The sequence below is a fragment of the Schistocerca americana genome, chromosome 1, assembly GCF_021461395.2.
Source record: "Schistocerca americana isolate TAMUIC-IGC-003095 chromosome 1, iqSchAmer2.1, whole genome shotgun sequence".
NCBI lineage: Eukaryota > Metazoa > Arthropoda > Insecta > Orthoptera > Acrididae > Schistocerca > Schistocerca americana.
Genome location: NC_060119.1, coordinates 1,022,747,760 through 1,022,765,162, shown reverse-complemented (window position 1 = coordinate 1,022,765,162; position 17,403 = coordinate 1,022,747,760). Strand labels below are relative to the sequence as shown.

Here is a 17,403-nt window from a genome sequence, read left to right as displayed (position 1 = left end):
GCAGCGATTGATTGAAGGGAGATGTCCAGTCCATTGGTCTGCATGCTCCCCTGACTCGCAGTACCTGACATTTTCCTTTGGGGTTCATTGTGTGCTGAACGACCGTAGGAACAGTACTTGAGCTTAGAGAGCGCATCTTTACAGCATTTGGTACCATCAGAGGGGAGTGTGGAATGTTACAGAGAACCAGACGAAACATGGTCTGTCATTGCGCATTATGCAACGAAGATGGAGGTCGTCACATTGAATATTTATTATAAAGTAGTGATGCTATCTGTTCATCTTCAGCTTGCGACGTCGGCATAGTATACCTGAACTATCGTTGTCGGTGTTGGTCTGCTGTCGATTCTGATTAGAACAACCCGGTCACTGAACTGTTCACAGTAACACACCCTCTGCCCTACCTTCCTATTCATAACGAATCCTACACCTATTATACCATTTTCTGCTGCTGTTGATATTATCCGATACTCATCTGACCATAAATCCTTGTCTTCCTTCCACTTCACTTCACTGACCCATACTATATCTAGATTGAGCCTTTGCATTTCCCTTTTCAGATTTTCTAATTTCCCTACCACGTTCAAGCTTCTGATATTCCACGCCCCGACTCGTAGAACGTTACCCTTTCGTTGATTATTCAATCTTTTTCTCATGGTAACCTCCCCCTTGGCAGTCCCCTCCCGGAGATCCGAATGGGGGACTATTCCGGAATCTTTTGCCAATGGAGAGATCATCATGACACTTCTTCAAATACAGCCCACATGTCCTGTTGATACACGTTACGTGTCTTTAATGCAGTGGTTTCCATTGCCTTCTGCATCCTCATGTCGTTGATCATTGCTGATTCTTCCGCCTTTAGGGGCAATTTCCCACCCCTAGGACAAGACAGTGCCCTGAACCTCTATCCTCTCCTCCGCCCTCTTTGACAAGGCCGTTGGCAGAATGAGGCTGACTTCTTATGCCGGAAGTCTTCGGCCGCCAATACTGATTATTTATCAAAATTTAGGCAGTGGCGGGGATCGAACCGGGACCGAAGACGTCTTGATTATGAATCAAAGACGCTACCCCTAGACCACGGGTAGGGGAAGGAGTAGAAGAAACGGTTACAGGAGAATATGGTCTTGGGACTAGGAATGAAAGAGGAGAAAGACTAATTGAGTTCTGTAACAAATTTCAGCTAGTAATAGCGAATACCCTGTTCAAGAATCACAAGAGGAGGAGGTATACTTGGAAAAGGCAGGGAGATACGGGAAGATTTCAATTAGATTACATCATAGTCAGACTGAGATTCCGAAATCAGATACTGGATTGTAAGGCGTACACAGGAGCAGATATAGACTCAGATCACAATATAGTAGTGATGAAGAGTAGGCTGAAGTTCAAGACATTAGTCAGGAGGAATCAATACGCAAAGAAGTGGGATACGGAAGTACTAAGGAATGACGAGATACGTTTGAAGTTTTCTAACGCTATAGATACAGCAATAAGGAATAGCGCAGTAGCCAGTACAGTTGAAGAGGAATGGACATCTCTAAAAAGGGCCATCACAGAAGTTGGGAAGGAAAACATAGGTACAAAGAAGGTAGCTGCGGAGAAACCATGGGTAACAGAAGAAATACTTCAGTTGATTGATGAAAGGAGGGAGTACAAACATGTTCCGGGAAAATCAGGAATACAGAAATACAAGTCGCTGAGGAATGAAATAAATAGGAAGTGCAGGGAAGCTAAGATGAAATGGCTGCGGGAAAAATGTGAAAGCATCGAGAAAGATATGATTGTCGGAAGGACAGACTCAGCATACAGGAAAGTCAAAACAACCATTGGTGACATTAAAAGCAACGGTGGTAACATTAAGAGTGCAATGGGAATTCCACTGTTAAATGCAGACGAGAGAGCAGATAGGTGGAAAGAACACATTGAAAGCCTGTATGAGGGTGAAGATTTGTCTGATGTGATAGAAGAAGAAACAGGAGTCGATTTAGAAGAGATAGGGGATCCAGTATTAGAATCGGAATTTAAAAGAGCTTTGGAGGACTTACGGTCAAATAAGGCAGAAGGGATAGATAACATTCCATCAGAATTTCTAAAATCATTGGGGGAAGTGGCAACAAAACGACTATTCACGTTGGTGTGTAGAATATATGAGTCTGGCGATATACCATCTGACTTTCGGAAAAGCATCATCCACACAATTCCGAAGACGGCAAGAGCTGACAAGTGCGAGAATTATCGCACAATCAGCTTAACAGCTCATGCATCGAAGCTGCTTACAAGAATAATATACAGAGGAATGGAAAAGAAAATTGAGAATGCGCTAGGTGACGATCAGTTTGGCTTTAGGAAAAGTAAAGGGACGAGAGAGGCAATTCTGACGTTACGGCTAATAATGGAAGCAAGGCTAAAGAAAAATCAAGACACTTTCATAGGATTTGTCGACCTAGAAAAAGCGTTCGACAATATAAAATGGTGGAAGCTGTTCGAGATTCTGAAAAAAGTAGGGGTAAGCTATAGGGAGAGACGGGTCATATACAATATGTACAACAACCAAGAGGGAATAATAAGAGTGGACGATCAAGAACTAAGCGCTCGTATTAAGAAGGGTGTAAGACAAGGCTGTAGCCTTTCGCCCCTACTCTTCAATCTGTACATCGAGGAAGCAATGATGGAAATAAAAGAAAGGTTCAGGAGTGGAATTAAAATACAAGGTGAAGGGATATCAATGATACGATTCGCAGATGACATTGCTATCCTGAATGAAAGTGAAGAAGAATTAAATGATCTGCTGAATTGAATGGACAGTCTAATGAGTACACAGTATGGTTTGAGAGTAAATCGGAGAAAGACGAAGGTAATGAGAAGTAGTAGAAATGAGAACAGCGAGAAACTTAACATCAGGATTGATGGTCACGAAGTCAATGAAGTTAAGGAATTATGCTACCTAGGCAATAAAAAAAACCAATGACGGACGGAGCAAGGAGGACATCAAAAGCAGACTCGCTATGGCAAAAAAGGCATTTCTAGCCAAGAGAAGTCTACTAATATCAAATACCGGGCTTAATTTGAGGAAGAAATTTCTGAGGATGTACGTCTGGAGTACAGCATTGTATGGTAGTGAAACATGGACTGTGGGAAAACCGGAACAGAAGAGAATCGAAGCATTTGAGATGTGGTGCTATAGACGAATATTGAAAATTAGGTGGACTGATAAGGTAAGGAATGAGGAGGTTCTGCGCAGAATCGGAGAGGAAAGGAATATATGGAAAACACTGATAAGGGGAAGGGACAGGATGATAGGACATCTGCTAAGACATGAGGGAATGACTTCCATGGTACTAGAGGGATCTGTAGAGGGCAAAAACTGTAGAGGAAGACAGAGATTGGAATACGTCAAGCAAATAATTGAGGACGTAGGTTGCAAGTGCTACTCTGATATGAAGAGGTTATCACAGGAAAGGAATTTGTGGCGGGCTGCATCAAACCAGTCAGTAGACTGATGACCAAAAAAAAAAAAAATTTGATGCTACAGACAAGTTTTAGTGTATTTGAACTCTATTGCTTTTTTTCAATAAGTTTTCTAAATAACAGTACCCTGGTGTTTCATTTAGCCTACCGAACGATTAGAAAGCGCATAGTGTTCTAGAAAATTTGTTACACATATCTGGCTATAGCTATGCCCTCCTTATTGCAAAATGTTACGAATTACATTCTTTACAATTCGTATTTTAAAAAGTTGCACCGAGCGAGGTGGCGCAGTGGCTAGCACACTGGAGTCGCATTCGTGAGAACGATGGTTCAATCCCGCGTCCGGCCATCCTGATTTAGGTTTTCCGTGATTTCCGTAAATCGCTCCAGTCAAATGCCGGGATAGTTCCTTTGAAAGGGCACGACCGACTTCCTTCCCCGTCCTTCCCTAATCCGATAAGACCCATGACCTCATGTCTGGTCTCCTCCCCCAAAAAACCCAATCAAGCCAACCAAAAGCCATTGTGCAACAGCCCCCATTGTTGTCATAGAATTTTGAGAGCCTATCAGCCATTGACTAGTACTTGAAAATAGCCTAGCGTTTAAATTGTACAGTAGTGCACATAAAAACCAAAACTGAGCAGCTGAAGGTGGCCTGTATTTTAAATTTTCTATGATGATCTAAGTAATAAAACGAGTTTTCAATTATATAAGAATGTCAGTAAGATCACTCAGGTTCAGGACACAAATGTCAGCCATTCATTGACCGTTTGACTGTCCAGTAATAAATTACAATGAAACACTTGGAATTACAGCCCAGGGTAATTTTGATAGGAATTTTTTTGCTGCTTTCCACATGGAGGAGGGTAGATTATAATGGCAACAAATTGCTACATAAAGTAATTTCATTTTCTCCCACTGGTACCAATATAACACGTCGTATTTTTCAGTTTTAATTTGTTAAAACTGTATTATTCGGTAGATGTTGTCAGTTTTAATATTTTATCAGCACTGTTGTAGAGAGGTGGAACAATGAAGACTATTACAAGAACAATGTTGTTATGAAACAGCAAAGAAGTGTTAATAACAGTTTAAGGTAAAGTAGTTACATTACTATTTGTAGTGAAGATATCAGAAAAATTAGGTGTAACTATTGAACAAAAACTTATTTTAAACTGAAGCCGTTGTTTACCTACTTCCTTTATCTCTTCATCGTTCAGTTCTTTAGACTCAAAGATATCAAATATTTCCACCAACTGTCGTTTTCCCATCTCAGGAATTGAATTTTCGGTGGAGCAGACGTCCCATACAGCCTCAAAACATTCAGTTCCGATGACAGAGCTGTCTGTATCAAACTTAATGCACTGAAAACAACTCACAAACACTAGAGTCGCGTTCTGTTCGCTAAACTCACACACGGGTTGCTTCCCGGTACCCCATTTGTGGCCAGGCTTCTGTTCCTTGGTCATAGCGACTCGCTGATTTCGGCAATCAGGTGCTTACATCAAGCGTTCGTCCCTTAATGTCTCCTGGTTGCTGTTGACTTGGCAGCTGACAATCTGTGGTCAGAAGAAGGAGAGGAACGTGTACTTGCAACTTTATCAGTTAGCAGTATTTTACGGACCATACTTGAGTGGATTCCAAACAGCTACTGACATTTCAGTGGACCATGTGTTATGAAACCATCTACAGTCTACAAACCAGTGTGTGGAGCGGTACTCAGTGAGCTTGTAAAGCCCTTCTCTCGTTGATGAAGTCTTTTTATACTCATTCTGGGTTTGGTTGAGAAAGAGACCAAACAGCGAAGTCATCGGTCTCATCGGATTAGGGAAGAATGGGAAAGGAAGTCGGCCGTGCCCTTTCAAAGGAACCATCCCGGCATTTACCTGGAGTGATTTAGTGAAATCACGGAAAACCTAAATCAGGATGGTCGGAAGCGGAATTGAACCGTAGTCCTCCCGAATGTGAGTCCAGTGTGCTAACCACTGCGCCACCTCGCTCGGTACTCATTCTGGGGCTATCGGACGATTTTGCCATCTATTGCAGTTCTCCACTGACCTGTCTCACTGAGCGGCGTCTTCGGCGATGTCTTGATCGTCTTTACTCTTGGAGCATCGACAATGTCTTTCGCTTTTCCACTGACAAAACCGCCTGAATGAATTTCTGGCGACGCAATTGGTTTCTCCCACCATCTTTACATCTTGGGCCTGTTGCCCATCCGTTCGTCGAAACTATGAAGTTCCTGGGGCTCATGCTCGATAGGAGACTCTCTTGGTCCTCCCATGTATCTTTCATGGCAGCCCAGCCCATCCGTTCGTCGAAACTATGAAGTTCCTGGGGCTCATGCTCGATAGGAGACTCTCTTGGTCCTCCCATGTATCTTTCATGGCAGCCCATTGTACGCAGTTCCTCAATGTCCTGCGTGTCCTCAGTGGTACTTCTTGGGTTGCCGATCGAACCACCCTCCTCCATTTGTACCGGTCCTTTGTCCGTTCGAAACTAGACTATGGGTGATTTGTTTATGCGTCTGCACGCCCATCCCTCTTACGCCGTCTCAACACTATCCACCAACGTGGCATCCGTTTGGTCATGGGTGCCTTTTACACGAGACCGGCTGAGAGTCTGTATGCTCAAGCTGCTGAACTACCACTGTCCTACCGCCGTGACTTTCTCCGCAGGTATGCATGCCGTTTGTCTGCTATGCGTGGCCACCTATCCTATGCCTCCTCCTTTAATGATTCCTTTGATCGCCAGTATGGGGTGCGTTCCCCTTCTCTGTTACCTCCTGGAGTTCACTTTCAGCACTTGGTACGGCGGCTTAACTTCACACTACCTGCAACTTTCCCAGTGGGTGTGAACCCTTTGCCACCTTGGCTTTGTGAAGCGGCCCATGTTAACCGTTTCTTCTCCTAAGGACACTACTCCATCCTTTGGTCTATCGCCTTCAGTTTCACGATAGAACCTCGGTATACAACGATGGCTCTCGGACTGACCGTGGGGTCGGGTGTGCCTTCGTCATTGGCACTTGTGTCTTTCGACTTCGGCTTCCGGCACACTGCTCAGTATTTACAACCGAGCTCTTCGCCCTATATCAGGCCACGGAGTACATCCGGCGACATAGCCTTTTCTATTGTGTCCTCTGCTCGACTCACTCAGCGCCCTTCAAAGTCTATGTGCGCTGTACACCGCCCATCCCTTAGTGCAGCGGGTCCAGGAAAACTATCACTTGCTCACTCTTGGTGGAGTCAGGGTGATTTTTCTGTAGGTTTCTGGTCATGTAGGTCAGCCAGGAAACGAGGCTGCTGACACTGCTGCCAAGACTGCAGTCCTCGTACCTCACCCCGAGAGTTCCTATATTCCCTCTGACGATCTCTGTGTAGCCATCTGTCAGGAGGTGGTGTCCCTTTGGCATCGCCAATGGTCCTCGCTTCACAGGAATAAGCTTCGACTTATGAAGCCTCTCCCAGTGACTTGGACGATCTCTTCTTGGCCCTCCCGCCGGGAGGAGGTCATTTTAAGTAGGCTGCGTATTGGGCACTGCCTTTTTAGCCATCGCCATTTGATAAGTGGCGCTTTGTACACATTGTGCCCAAGTTTTAACCGTTCGCCACTTCATGACGGGCTGCCCACTTTTTACCCGTTTACGTTCCCGCTTGGGTCTGCCGTCTGAGTTATTGGCGGTTTTAGTAAAAGACGCGCGGGCTGTCGACCACGTTTTACTTTTTATCCGCCAAAGTAATATGGCGAAGGACATTTAATTTATAGTTTTGGACCTCCGTTTCTGTATGGTGACCATTTTTAGCTCTTTTTCCATGTCGTATTTTTAGCTGTCTTCTATTATGTCCATTGGGACTGATGTATAGTCATTTTCTAACTCCTCTCTGTCTTCGTGTTTTATAGTTTTGACTTGGGCGCGTATGAACCCAGTTGTTTTTTGCTCCCTAAAGCAAAACAAAACCAAACCAGCCGCATTCTGTACCGATTGTTACTCTACAAAAAGGACAGCTAATAGAAACCCACTTTGTATTACAAATCGATCTACATACGATACCAGTTACTATATGAAAAGTCTTCAGTGTCAAAGACGCCTTCGTGGTATGTGCTCTTGTGTTGTCTCACTGAAACATCCATAAGTTTTTTCGCTAGCCATTACTTCTCTGAAGAAAGGTTGCAGAATTTTGAAGTAAATTCGTTACTTCTACGGGCGATGTCAGTCTCATTAAATTTTTTAAGTGTACTTCAGCGTTTTCTCATAAAATACCAACATTCTAAAATAATAAAAACAACCGACGTGTCTATCGGGTTGCAGCTGCCGTCCTGAGGGTGTTAACTCGTAATCCGCAATATAATTCACAGTGTAATTACGACTCATAGTGGTTGCGTCCAGTGCTGCGAGATGTAGTGCGATGGTGGTGAGTAAAACCGGTTAGACTTGAGTGGTGGCAGGGGAGGGTAAGACAGACACCGGACTGTATAGGACAAAAGCCGTTTCCAAGCTCTAGCGCTAATGACAGGACCTGTTGCGCCACTGCTGTACGACCGGTGGAGGCACAAGACCTCTCGCTATTTTGAATCAAAACAACAATGCATTTCGGAGATGTCATCTATTTCTAGTGAATTTTTCGGTGCATTAATTTAAATTTGCAGTGTTGTTTTTTGTTCACAAGTATTTAATATTACATTTTTATTGTATCTATTCTATATATTGCAGACTAGTCCAGGGTCGACTAAGAATTCCGCTGACAAGCCACACACAGCCTGGCATGCGTGCCGTAATGCCCGTCCTCCTTGCACACTTCCCCAATCACCACGCCACACAGTCTGAGCGTAAAGAAGAGAAAGGGGAGAGGGAGACTGCAAATGCGTCGCATTTAAACGGCAGTGCAGTCATATATCCCCCATTTCTCAACAACATAAATGACAAAGAAAACAAAGTTTCAGTATTATTTAATTATTTTTGGCCCGCTAAGGACGTAATATACTTTTTCTCCGGTACAAACTGTCCTTATATCGACAGACGCAGACAATACCGGAGACTCTCTCAGTCAGGTTGCCACGTAATCCGTGCTTCACACAATGTAGGCGTCCTGGACAGTTTTAAAGTAAAAGGATTTGTCATTAAAATGGGAATTACTTTGCAGATCAGTCGGTTCCATGCACAGGGGCGCTTTCAACTGAAACGGCAAATAGTCCCGAAAACAGATGTAAGGCAGTGTCCCCAAAATGTTGAGGACTATTCTTGCAATTCTTTAAACGCCACTTAAAATAGTCAAGTCCACTTAAAATGCAAGGTCTACAATCCATTCCGGGTGTTCTATGTTTCGTACTTCTACTCCTTTTTCCTTCATAGATTTGACAATAGTGAGCTCTAAATCGAAAAATCGTTTCAGGCATGCCCTTTGACTTAATCAACGTGCATTGCAGTAATATACACTACTGGCCATTAAAATTGCTACACCACGAAGATGACGTGCTACAGACGCGAAATTTAACTAACAGGAAGAAGATGCTGTGGTATGCAAATGATTAGCTTTTCAGAGTATTCAAACAAGGTTGGCACCGGTGGCAACACCTACAACGTGCTGACACGAGGAAAGTTTCCAACCGATTTCTCATACACAAGCAGCAGTTGACTGGCGTTGCCTGGTGAAACGTTGTTGTGATGCCTCGTGTAAGGAGGAGAAATGCGTACCATCAAGTTTCCCATTTCGATAAGGTCGGATTGCGGTTTATCGTATCGCGACATTGCTGCTCGCGTTGGTCGAGATCCAATGACTGTTAGCAGAATATGGAATCGTTGGGTTCACGAGGGTAATACGGAACGCCGTGCTGGATCCCAACGGTCTCGTAGCACTAGCAGTCGAGATGACAGGCATCTTATCCGCGTGGCTGTAACGGATCGTGCAGCCACGTCTCGATCCCTGAGTCAACAGATGGGGACGCTTGCAAGACAACAACCATCTGCACGAACAGTTCGACGACGTTTGCAGCAGCATGGACTATCAGCTCGGAGACCATGGCTGCGGTTACCCTTGACGCAGCATCACAGACAGGAGCGCCTGCGATTGTGTACTCATCGACGAACCTGGGTGCACGAATGGCAAAACGTCGTTTTTTCGGATGAATCTAGGTTCTGTTTACAGCATCATGATGGTCGCATACGTGTTTGGCGACATCGCGGTGAACGGACTTTGCAAGCGTGTATTCGTCATCGCCATACTGGCGTATGACCCTGCGTGATGGTATGGGGTGCCATTGGTTACACGTCTCGGTCACCTCTTGTTAGCATTGACGGCACTTTGAGCAGTGGACGTTACATTTCAGATGTGTTACGACCCGTGGCTCTACCCTTCATTCGATCCCTGCGAAACTCTACATTTCAGCAGCATAATGCACGACCGCATGTTGCAGGTCCTGTACGGGCCTTTCTGGATACAGAAAATGTTCGACTGCTGCCCTGACCAGCACATTCTCGAGATCTCTCAGCAACTGAAAACGTCTGGTCAATGGTGGCCGAGCAACTGGCTCGTCGCAATACGCCGATCTCTACTCTTGATGAACTGTGGTATCGTGTTGAAGATGCATGGGTAGCTGTACTTGTACACGCCATCCAAGGTCTGTTTGACTCAATGCCCAGGCGTATCAAGGCCGTTATTACGGCCAGAGGTGGTTGTTCTGGGTACTGATTTCTCAGGATCTACACATCCAAATTGCGTGAAAATGTAATCACATGTAAGTTCTAGAATAATATATTTGTCCAATGAATACCTGTTTATCATCTACATTTCTTCTTGGTGTAGAAATTTTAATGGCCAGTAGTGTTTAAGGTCTTCATTTCTTCACGAACTGTATGCCTGTAACTTCATCACAAAGCGCTTCTTGACGTTTAGAACAATTAATCCTGACTGTTGCTCGTTGTAATTTTTAGGGCTTTCACTGTCAACTAAATTTTTAAATTCTTTCTGCATAATATTGTAATATCGTTGCGTAGCATATCTTCAATACCGTCACTTACGCAACTGCATAATATATATGAGAAATATCTACTCTGTCATTTCCAATCATTTCTAAATTCTTGTGACGATAAATTGCTAGACTTCCTGTTTTTGTTGAAACAGCCTCTGAACCTGTGAGTGACCTTCACACCAAAAACAAAAAGCGAAGGCCAAACACCGCCCATACCACGATTTTGCCGATCTGAAGAGAGTTGTGCAGACCAAAAAGTGTCTGCACCGCAATAGTGTATGAGATGCCGCGCTGTATCGAATAGGCTACTTGCAGGAAGGAACGAGCAAAGCGTTCACAGGCCGATCCATGGTCGGCACGCAGCCCGCACACTCGGCGTTCATGAAATTCGGCACGCTATGGCTGGCCCTGCTCTAGCCCATATAAGAACACTGAGAATGATAACTACCAGCGGTTACCTCTGCTTTTATCGGATGATTTCGTGCTGTACTAGACAGAACAGATAGTACAAAAAAAAGTTAAATTTTTACGCTTCTTACTTACCAAGCAGAGGGGGAGAAGTAAGGACATAAATTAACTTAAAAGAAATCGTAGGAAAAGTCTGATTCACGATTTCTTGAAACGAGAATCAGAATTGTGAGTATGGAGTATTCAGAACCAATACTCAGCTCCAAGATGTTTTAATGCAAAACAAACTTGTGACCATGAAACCTGATGAGATGAAAACAATATTGTCCGTTCATGTTAAAAATTTAGGTAGCCAGCTTTTCTAAATCTAGTGTAAAAATTTGCAGAGCAACTGAAAATAAGGCCTCGGTTAAGTAAGTCAAAAACGAAATGAGGTAAAGACTTTCACTATGATTTTATGGAAAGATGTAGTGAAATTACGTGGTTATCGAATATCGTCTCAGTTATGCGACTGGATTTGTGATTTCCTGTCAGAGAATGTCACAGTTCGTAGTAATTCACGGTAAGTCATCGAGTAAAACAGAAGTGATTTCTGGCGTTCCGCAAGGTAGTGTTATAAGCCCTTTGCTGTTCCTTATCTATATAAACGATTTTGGAGACAATCTGAGCAGCCGTCTTCGGTTGTTTGCAGATGATGCTGTCGTTTATCGACTAATAAAGTCATCAGAAGATCAAAAATGAACTGCAAAACGATTTAGAAAAGTGGCAGTTGACCCTAAATAACGAAAAGTATGAGGTCATCGACATGAATGCTAAAAGGAATTCGTTAAACTTCGGTTACACGATAAATCAGTCTAATCTAAAACCTGTAAATTCAACTAAATACCTAGGTATTACAATTACGAACACCTTAAATTGGAAAGAACACATATAAAATGCTGCGGGGAAGGCTAACCAACGACTGCGTTTTATTGGTAGGACACTTAGAAAATGTAACAGACTTACTAAGGAGACTGTCTACACTACGTTTGTCCGTCCTCTTTTTAGAATACTTCTGCGAGGTGTGGGATCCTTATAAGATAGGACTGACGGAGTACATCGAAAAAGTTCAAAGAAAGGCAGCACGTTTTGTATTATCGCGAAATATGGGGGAGAGTGTCACAGAAAACAGGATTTGGGCTGGACATCATTAAAAGAAAGGCGTTTTTCGTTGTGGCGGAATATTCTCACGAAATTCCAATCACCATCTTTCTCCTCCGAATGAGAAAATATTTTGTTGACATCGACCTACATAGGGAGGAACGATCACGAAGATAAAATAAGGGCAATCAGAGCTCGTTCGGAAAGGTATAGGCGTTCTTTCTTTCCGCGCGCTATACGAGAATTGTGAAGGTGGTTCGATGAACCCTCTGCCAGGCACTTAAATGTGATTTGCAGTGTATCCATGTAGATGTAGATGTAACAGTTACTTTAGAATGGGTAAGCAATATTCGCAATATGGTGCAATAAGTGAAGGAAACGAATCTCCACAGCCGTATCATCAACAAACTTTATTTCGAACAACTAGTTTCAGCGCAATACTAACGTCATCTTCGGGTTCATTACAATCAAAAGAATGGTTACATTCCTTGGCCCGCGTGTCGTATAACCCATATAATGCTAATTGTTGTGAATTGTGAATTGCATACACCAGGAGTGTAAACATTGGCCAAAATGAAAGTACTCTTTTAGTTATAGTGTACCTGAAGATGGCGTAAGTGTTGCGCGGAAACTAAACATTTGAAATAAATTTCTTTGATTATACGGCTGTGGTGGTTCGTTTTCTTGTGGCGTTTCGCTGACGTATCACAGTGTCACCCACCTGGTAACAGCGTCCTCGTTTCCTATTGGCTAAGCAGAGCTTCACCTCATAAGTAGCAAGAAATTTCCTTTGCTGTGATTGGCTAAAACACTCGTGCCAGAAGCTACCTTGAATCGCTAGAGAACTCCAGTTTCATTGATAGTAATCCCAATCTAATGGAGATAGCCACGGCTATGGGTCGTGTATGGGTAGTCACGGTGTAGAAATTAACGATTGTGAAATAAATTAATTGTTTATTAAAGAGGATATCGGATGACGCACGAAGTAATCGACCACGATTGTGATGGCAGTGGCCATTTGTTACCGAAAATCACATTATTAAACGTGTCGTGATCGGACGCGAATGTGACTACGAAGCTAATGTCAGCCGCGCAGAATAAATTTTAATTACTGCCACGGACGATCAAAATTCTATATAAACCTGCAATCAAAGAGAGCAGAAATAATTTTATTTGTATTTTATTTGATCGTGGTGCTGTGGAAAGATTTACAGATCATAATAAAACATGGATCCCATAAAATACATGATGTTTTCTTTACTGCATTTAAATCCTCACTTTCCAACTGTTTTCATCGAACAGCGCTACAACAACTCCGAGTTCACAATCCGGTGCTATCATCTGCTTCGAGAAAGATATCTTGAGAAGATACCAGGTATAACTCGTCTAAAGAAACTTTGTGTGAAGTGTGACAGGCTTGCGAATCTCCAACCACAGCCCTCGCGTGTGCGATCTGTCTGTTACAGCCAGAAAAAAATGGTTCAAATGTCTCTGAGCACTATGGGACTTAACTTCTGAGGTCATCAGTCCCCTAGAACTTAGAACTACTTAAACCTAACTAACCTAAGGACAGCACACACATCCATGCCCGAGGCAGGATTCGAACCTGCGACCGTAGCAGTCGCGCGGTTCCGGACTGAAGCGCCTAGAACCGCTCGGCCACCCCGGCCGGCTTACAGCCAGACAACAGGAACACGTAACTTGTTAATGCAAGGGGAGTCGAACACAACTGAATCGACGAGTTTGCAGCGAGCAGCAGTTTTCAGCAAGGAATAAGGTGACAGATCTTTTGATATATCAGGTGAGATGAAGGCGAAGTTCAAGTATATAATCATTTACGATCCATGTAAAACATTTTTGCAACGAAAATAGCTTTTCTACTCGTTACTAAAGTTTTAAACGACCAAAAATAAATGGTGAAGAAAATATAAATAAAGCAACACCGAATTTTTAATCTTATTAAATAATGTATGAAAATAATATAATTTCGAAATCTTTCGTGTCTGGAACTACTCGATCTTCCTCTATGTGGCGGTTTAAAGTTTGGGATCGAATATCTCTGTCATATTATACACTGTCAATGGAGATGCGACAAATCTGCTGAATCCTAATGAATACTCAGCTACCTGAAGATGATATCTACTTACTCTTCCAGCAAGGTTTCTGTGGCGTAAAGCATCCTTTACATGATCCAGATCGTGATGAAATTCGAACTGGAGATTTTCTGATTAGTACATATTTACTGGACGACACTGCTTTTTATACACACATGAAAACAAGTTTTTCATCACCCCGGTTCCCAGAACTCCTGAATATAGACGTTGGGGTGGATATTATATCTCAGACGCAGTCCCTTTGACTGTTCAGAGACGTCACTAAACCCGCCAAAGATGTAAACAGCCATGCATGAGCAGCACCTATTAGACGGAGGGGGTCCGACAGCCGATCAGTTCCAGTCATTCCATCAGGAAGGACGTACACGGCTGGCGTTGTCTATAGTTCCACCATGCCTAGACCGTCAATACCGCGTCCGCATTGTTACTTTGTGCCAGGAAGGGCTCTCAACAAGGGAAGTGTCCAGGCGTCTCGAAGTGAACCAAAGAGATGTTGCTCGGACATGGAGGAGATATATAGAGACAGGAATTGTCGATGACATGCCTCGCTCAGGCCACCCAAGGGCTACTACTGCAGTGGATGACCGCTGTCGGAACAACCCTGACAGCAACGCCACCATGTTGAATAATGCTTTTCGTGCAGCCACATGACGTCGTGTTACGATTCAAACTGTGCGCAATAGGCTGGATGACGCGCGACTTCACTCCCGATGTCCATGGCGAGGTCCATCTTTGCAACCACGACACCATGCAGCGCGGTACAGGTGGGCCAACAACATGTCGAATGGACCGCTCAGGATTGGCATTACGTTCTCTTCATCGATGAGTGTCGCAAATGCCTTCAACCAGACAATCGACGGAGACGTGTTTAGAGGCAACACACTGTCCATGGAGTGCAGCAAGGTGGAGGTTCCCTGATGTTTTGGGTGGCAGTATGTGGGGCCGACGTACGCCGCTGGCCATGGAAGGCTGTACGATACGCGAATGCCATCCTCCGACCGATAGTGCAACCATATTGGCAGCATATTGGCGAGGCATTCGTCTTCATGGACGACAATTTGCGCCCCCATTGTGCACATCGTGTTCAAATGGTTCAAATGGCTCTGAGCGCTATGGGACTCAACTGCTGAGGTCATTAGTCCCCTAGAACGTAGAACTAGTTAAACCTAACTAACCTAAGTACATCACAAACATCCATGCCCGAGGCAGGATTCGAACCTGCGACCGTAGCAGTCTTGCGGTTCCAGACTGCAGCGCCGTTAACCGCACGGCCACTTCGGCCGGCGCACATCATGTGAATGACTTCCTTCAGGATAGCGACATCGCTCGACTAGAGTGGCCAGCATGTTCTCCTGGCATGCACCCTATAGAACATGCCTGTGATAGACTGAAAAAGGCTTCTTATGGACGACGTGACCCGCCAATCACTCTGTGGGATCTACGCCGAATCGCCCTTGAGGGCCGCGCAGGGTAGCCACCCCCCCTCCCCCCCGGTTGGAGATGTGTGTTGTCCTTAGCGTAAGTTAATTTAAGTTAGATTAGTTAGATTGTGTAGTGCGTAAGCTTAGGGAGCGATGACTTTCGCAGTTTGGTCCCATAAGACCTTAGCACAAATTTCCCATTTCCAATTTCGCCGTTGAGAAGTGGGCCAATCTGGACCAACAGTGCCTTGATGAACTTGTCGACAGTATGCCACGACGAATATAGGCATGCATCAAAGAAAGAGGACGTGCTACTGAGTATTAGAGGTGCTGGTGAGTACAGAAATCTGGACCACCACCTCTGAAGGTCTCGCTGTATGATGGTACATGCAATATGAGGTTTTCATGAGCAATAAAAATGATGTTTATGTTGATCTCTATTCCAATTTTCTGTACAGGTTCCGAAACTCTCGGAACCTAGGTGATGCAAAACTTTTTTTCTGTGTCTATGTAACATGAAAGTAAGAAGAAATTCGCAAGACGACTATAGAATAAACGAACTAATGGTTATCCTGAGCTATCGTTCTTGAGCCCTCGTGAAGATCCTGCGCTGCACCCAGACAGGTTCTCACGTTTCACGAAATTTCGGGTGAAATGCTTCGAAACTTCGGGCGACGTGCTGTCCTGGCTTTTAAAGCAAAACCCTTCGTCAATCGATTGGTCTCTGTATGCTGAGATGACGTAATCTTCTCCACGTCAACAAACTCTCTCTGAGGCTCAACACGGCTCCTCTGAGAGCGAATATAAGCCGTATATTAGCTTAAACATTGACCTAAGGCACTTCTTTCACTCTTCTATTCATTCTGCGCGTAAATAAATAAAATATACTGCATATGTAATAACTTGTCCTGGTTGCTCTTGTAATGTATAAAATTTACAATTTTATGCGTTTCGGCTACTGAGACATGTACATTGGCTGTGTATTGATGTCTTCGTAATATGACGCTGAAGATGGCTTGATGTTGAAGGCGCAAAAAATAATAAAGTTTATATAATTAAAAAGCGATCAGGACGTAGTATCGCATTATCTAGAGCAATTATCATCGCAGACTTATTTAATTATTATATGTCATTGATTGACAAAATATAGACGTATAAGTTTCATCCGTATTTCAGAATTACATCTATCACAGATTTTGCATTCATTAATCATTCAGTTTTCTCAGTATTTTCAAATACATAAGACTAAACGGTTAAATTACTTTTGCAGTACTCACCCGAAAGCGGAGATCTCCCACCGGTGGCGCAGCATAAGGCACTCCGAAGAACCTGTTGTACTCTGTTCCAAGGATGCTAGTGGTGCGGACACCTCTCAGGAGTCCTTGTTCCACCTTTGCGAACACATCTGTCGCCTGAGAAAAAAACATCAACGGCTGTTATTATCTGTTGTCTGTTTGCTCAGCTATTATGAATACGTTTCACTTGGTGACTAAAAGACTGAGCCAGTTTCATTACTTAATTATTACGTACACAAAGTATTTTGCATAACTCTGCTGTTCAGTGGTTTACAAAAAATGCATTAACGTCACACATTTCCTGCATTTCCTACGAGTGCCATTTCTTTCACCGCCCGATCGGTCACGAAATTAAAACCACAGTGAAAATTCAGTGAAGCCATGCGCATTTGCGTTGCACGATGCCTCTATTATGCTTTTCTATCGTGTCACGTTGCATATTTCAGTTCTGAGCCCACAGTGAGTACGTAAAAATGGCTAGCGTCTCCTGCCAAGTCGGAAGTCCTCCGAAGGGTTTCGCCTGACTTCATGCAGTCTGCATAATAAGTGTCATACATTTCCCTCATCACGACAAGTCTGCAAACTGCAGGTGCA

At 43.7% G+C, this 17,403-nt stretch overlaps 1 protein-coding gene across 1 annotated transcript in view; it reads right to left on the bottom strand.

The window, feature by feature from the left end:
* LOC124596024 (acetylcholinesterase-like) overlaps window positions 1–16,941 on the bottom strand; it is a 97,193-nt gene extending 80,252 nt beyond the window's left edge. Inside the window, exons 1-2 of the mRNA XM_047134986.1 lie at window positions 16,792–16,941; window positions 4,662–4,829 (exon numbers count right to left, since the gene is read on the bottom strand). Coding sequence (XP_046990942.1) covers window positions 4,662–4,829; window positions 16,792–16,941 — 318 coding nt within the window. The remainder of the gene's footprint in view (window positions 1–4,661; window positions 4,830–16,791) is intronic.
* Between the last annotated feature and the right edge of the window lie 462 nt (window positions 16,942–17,403).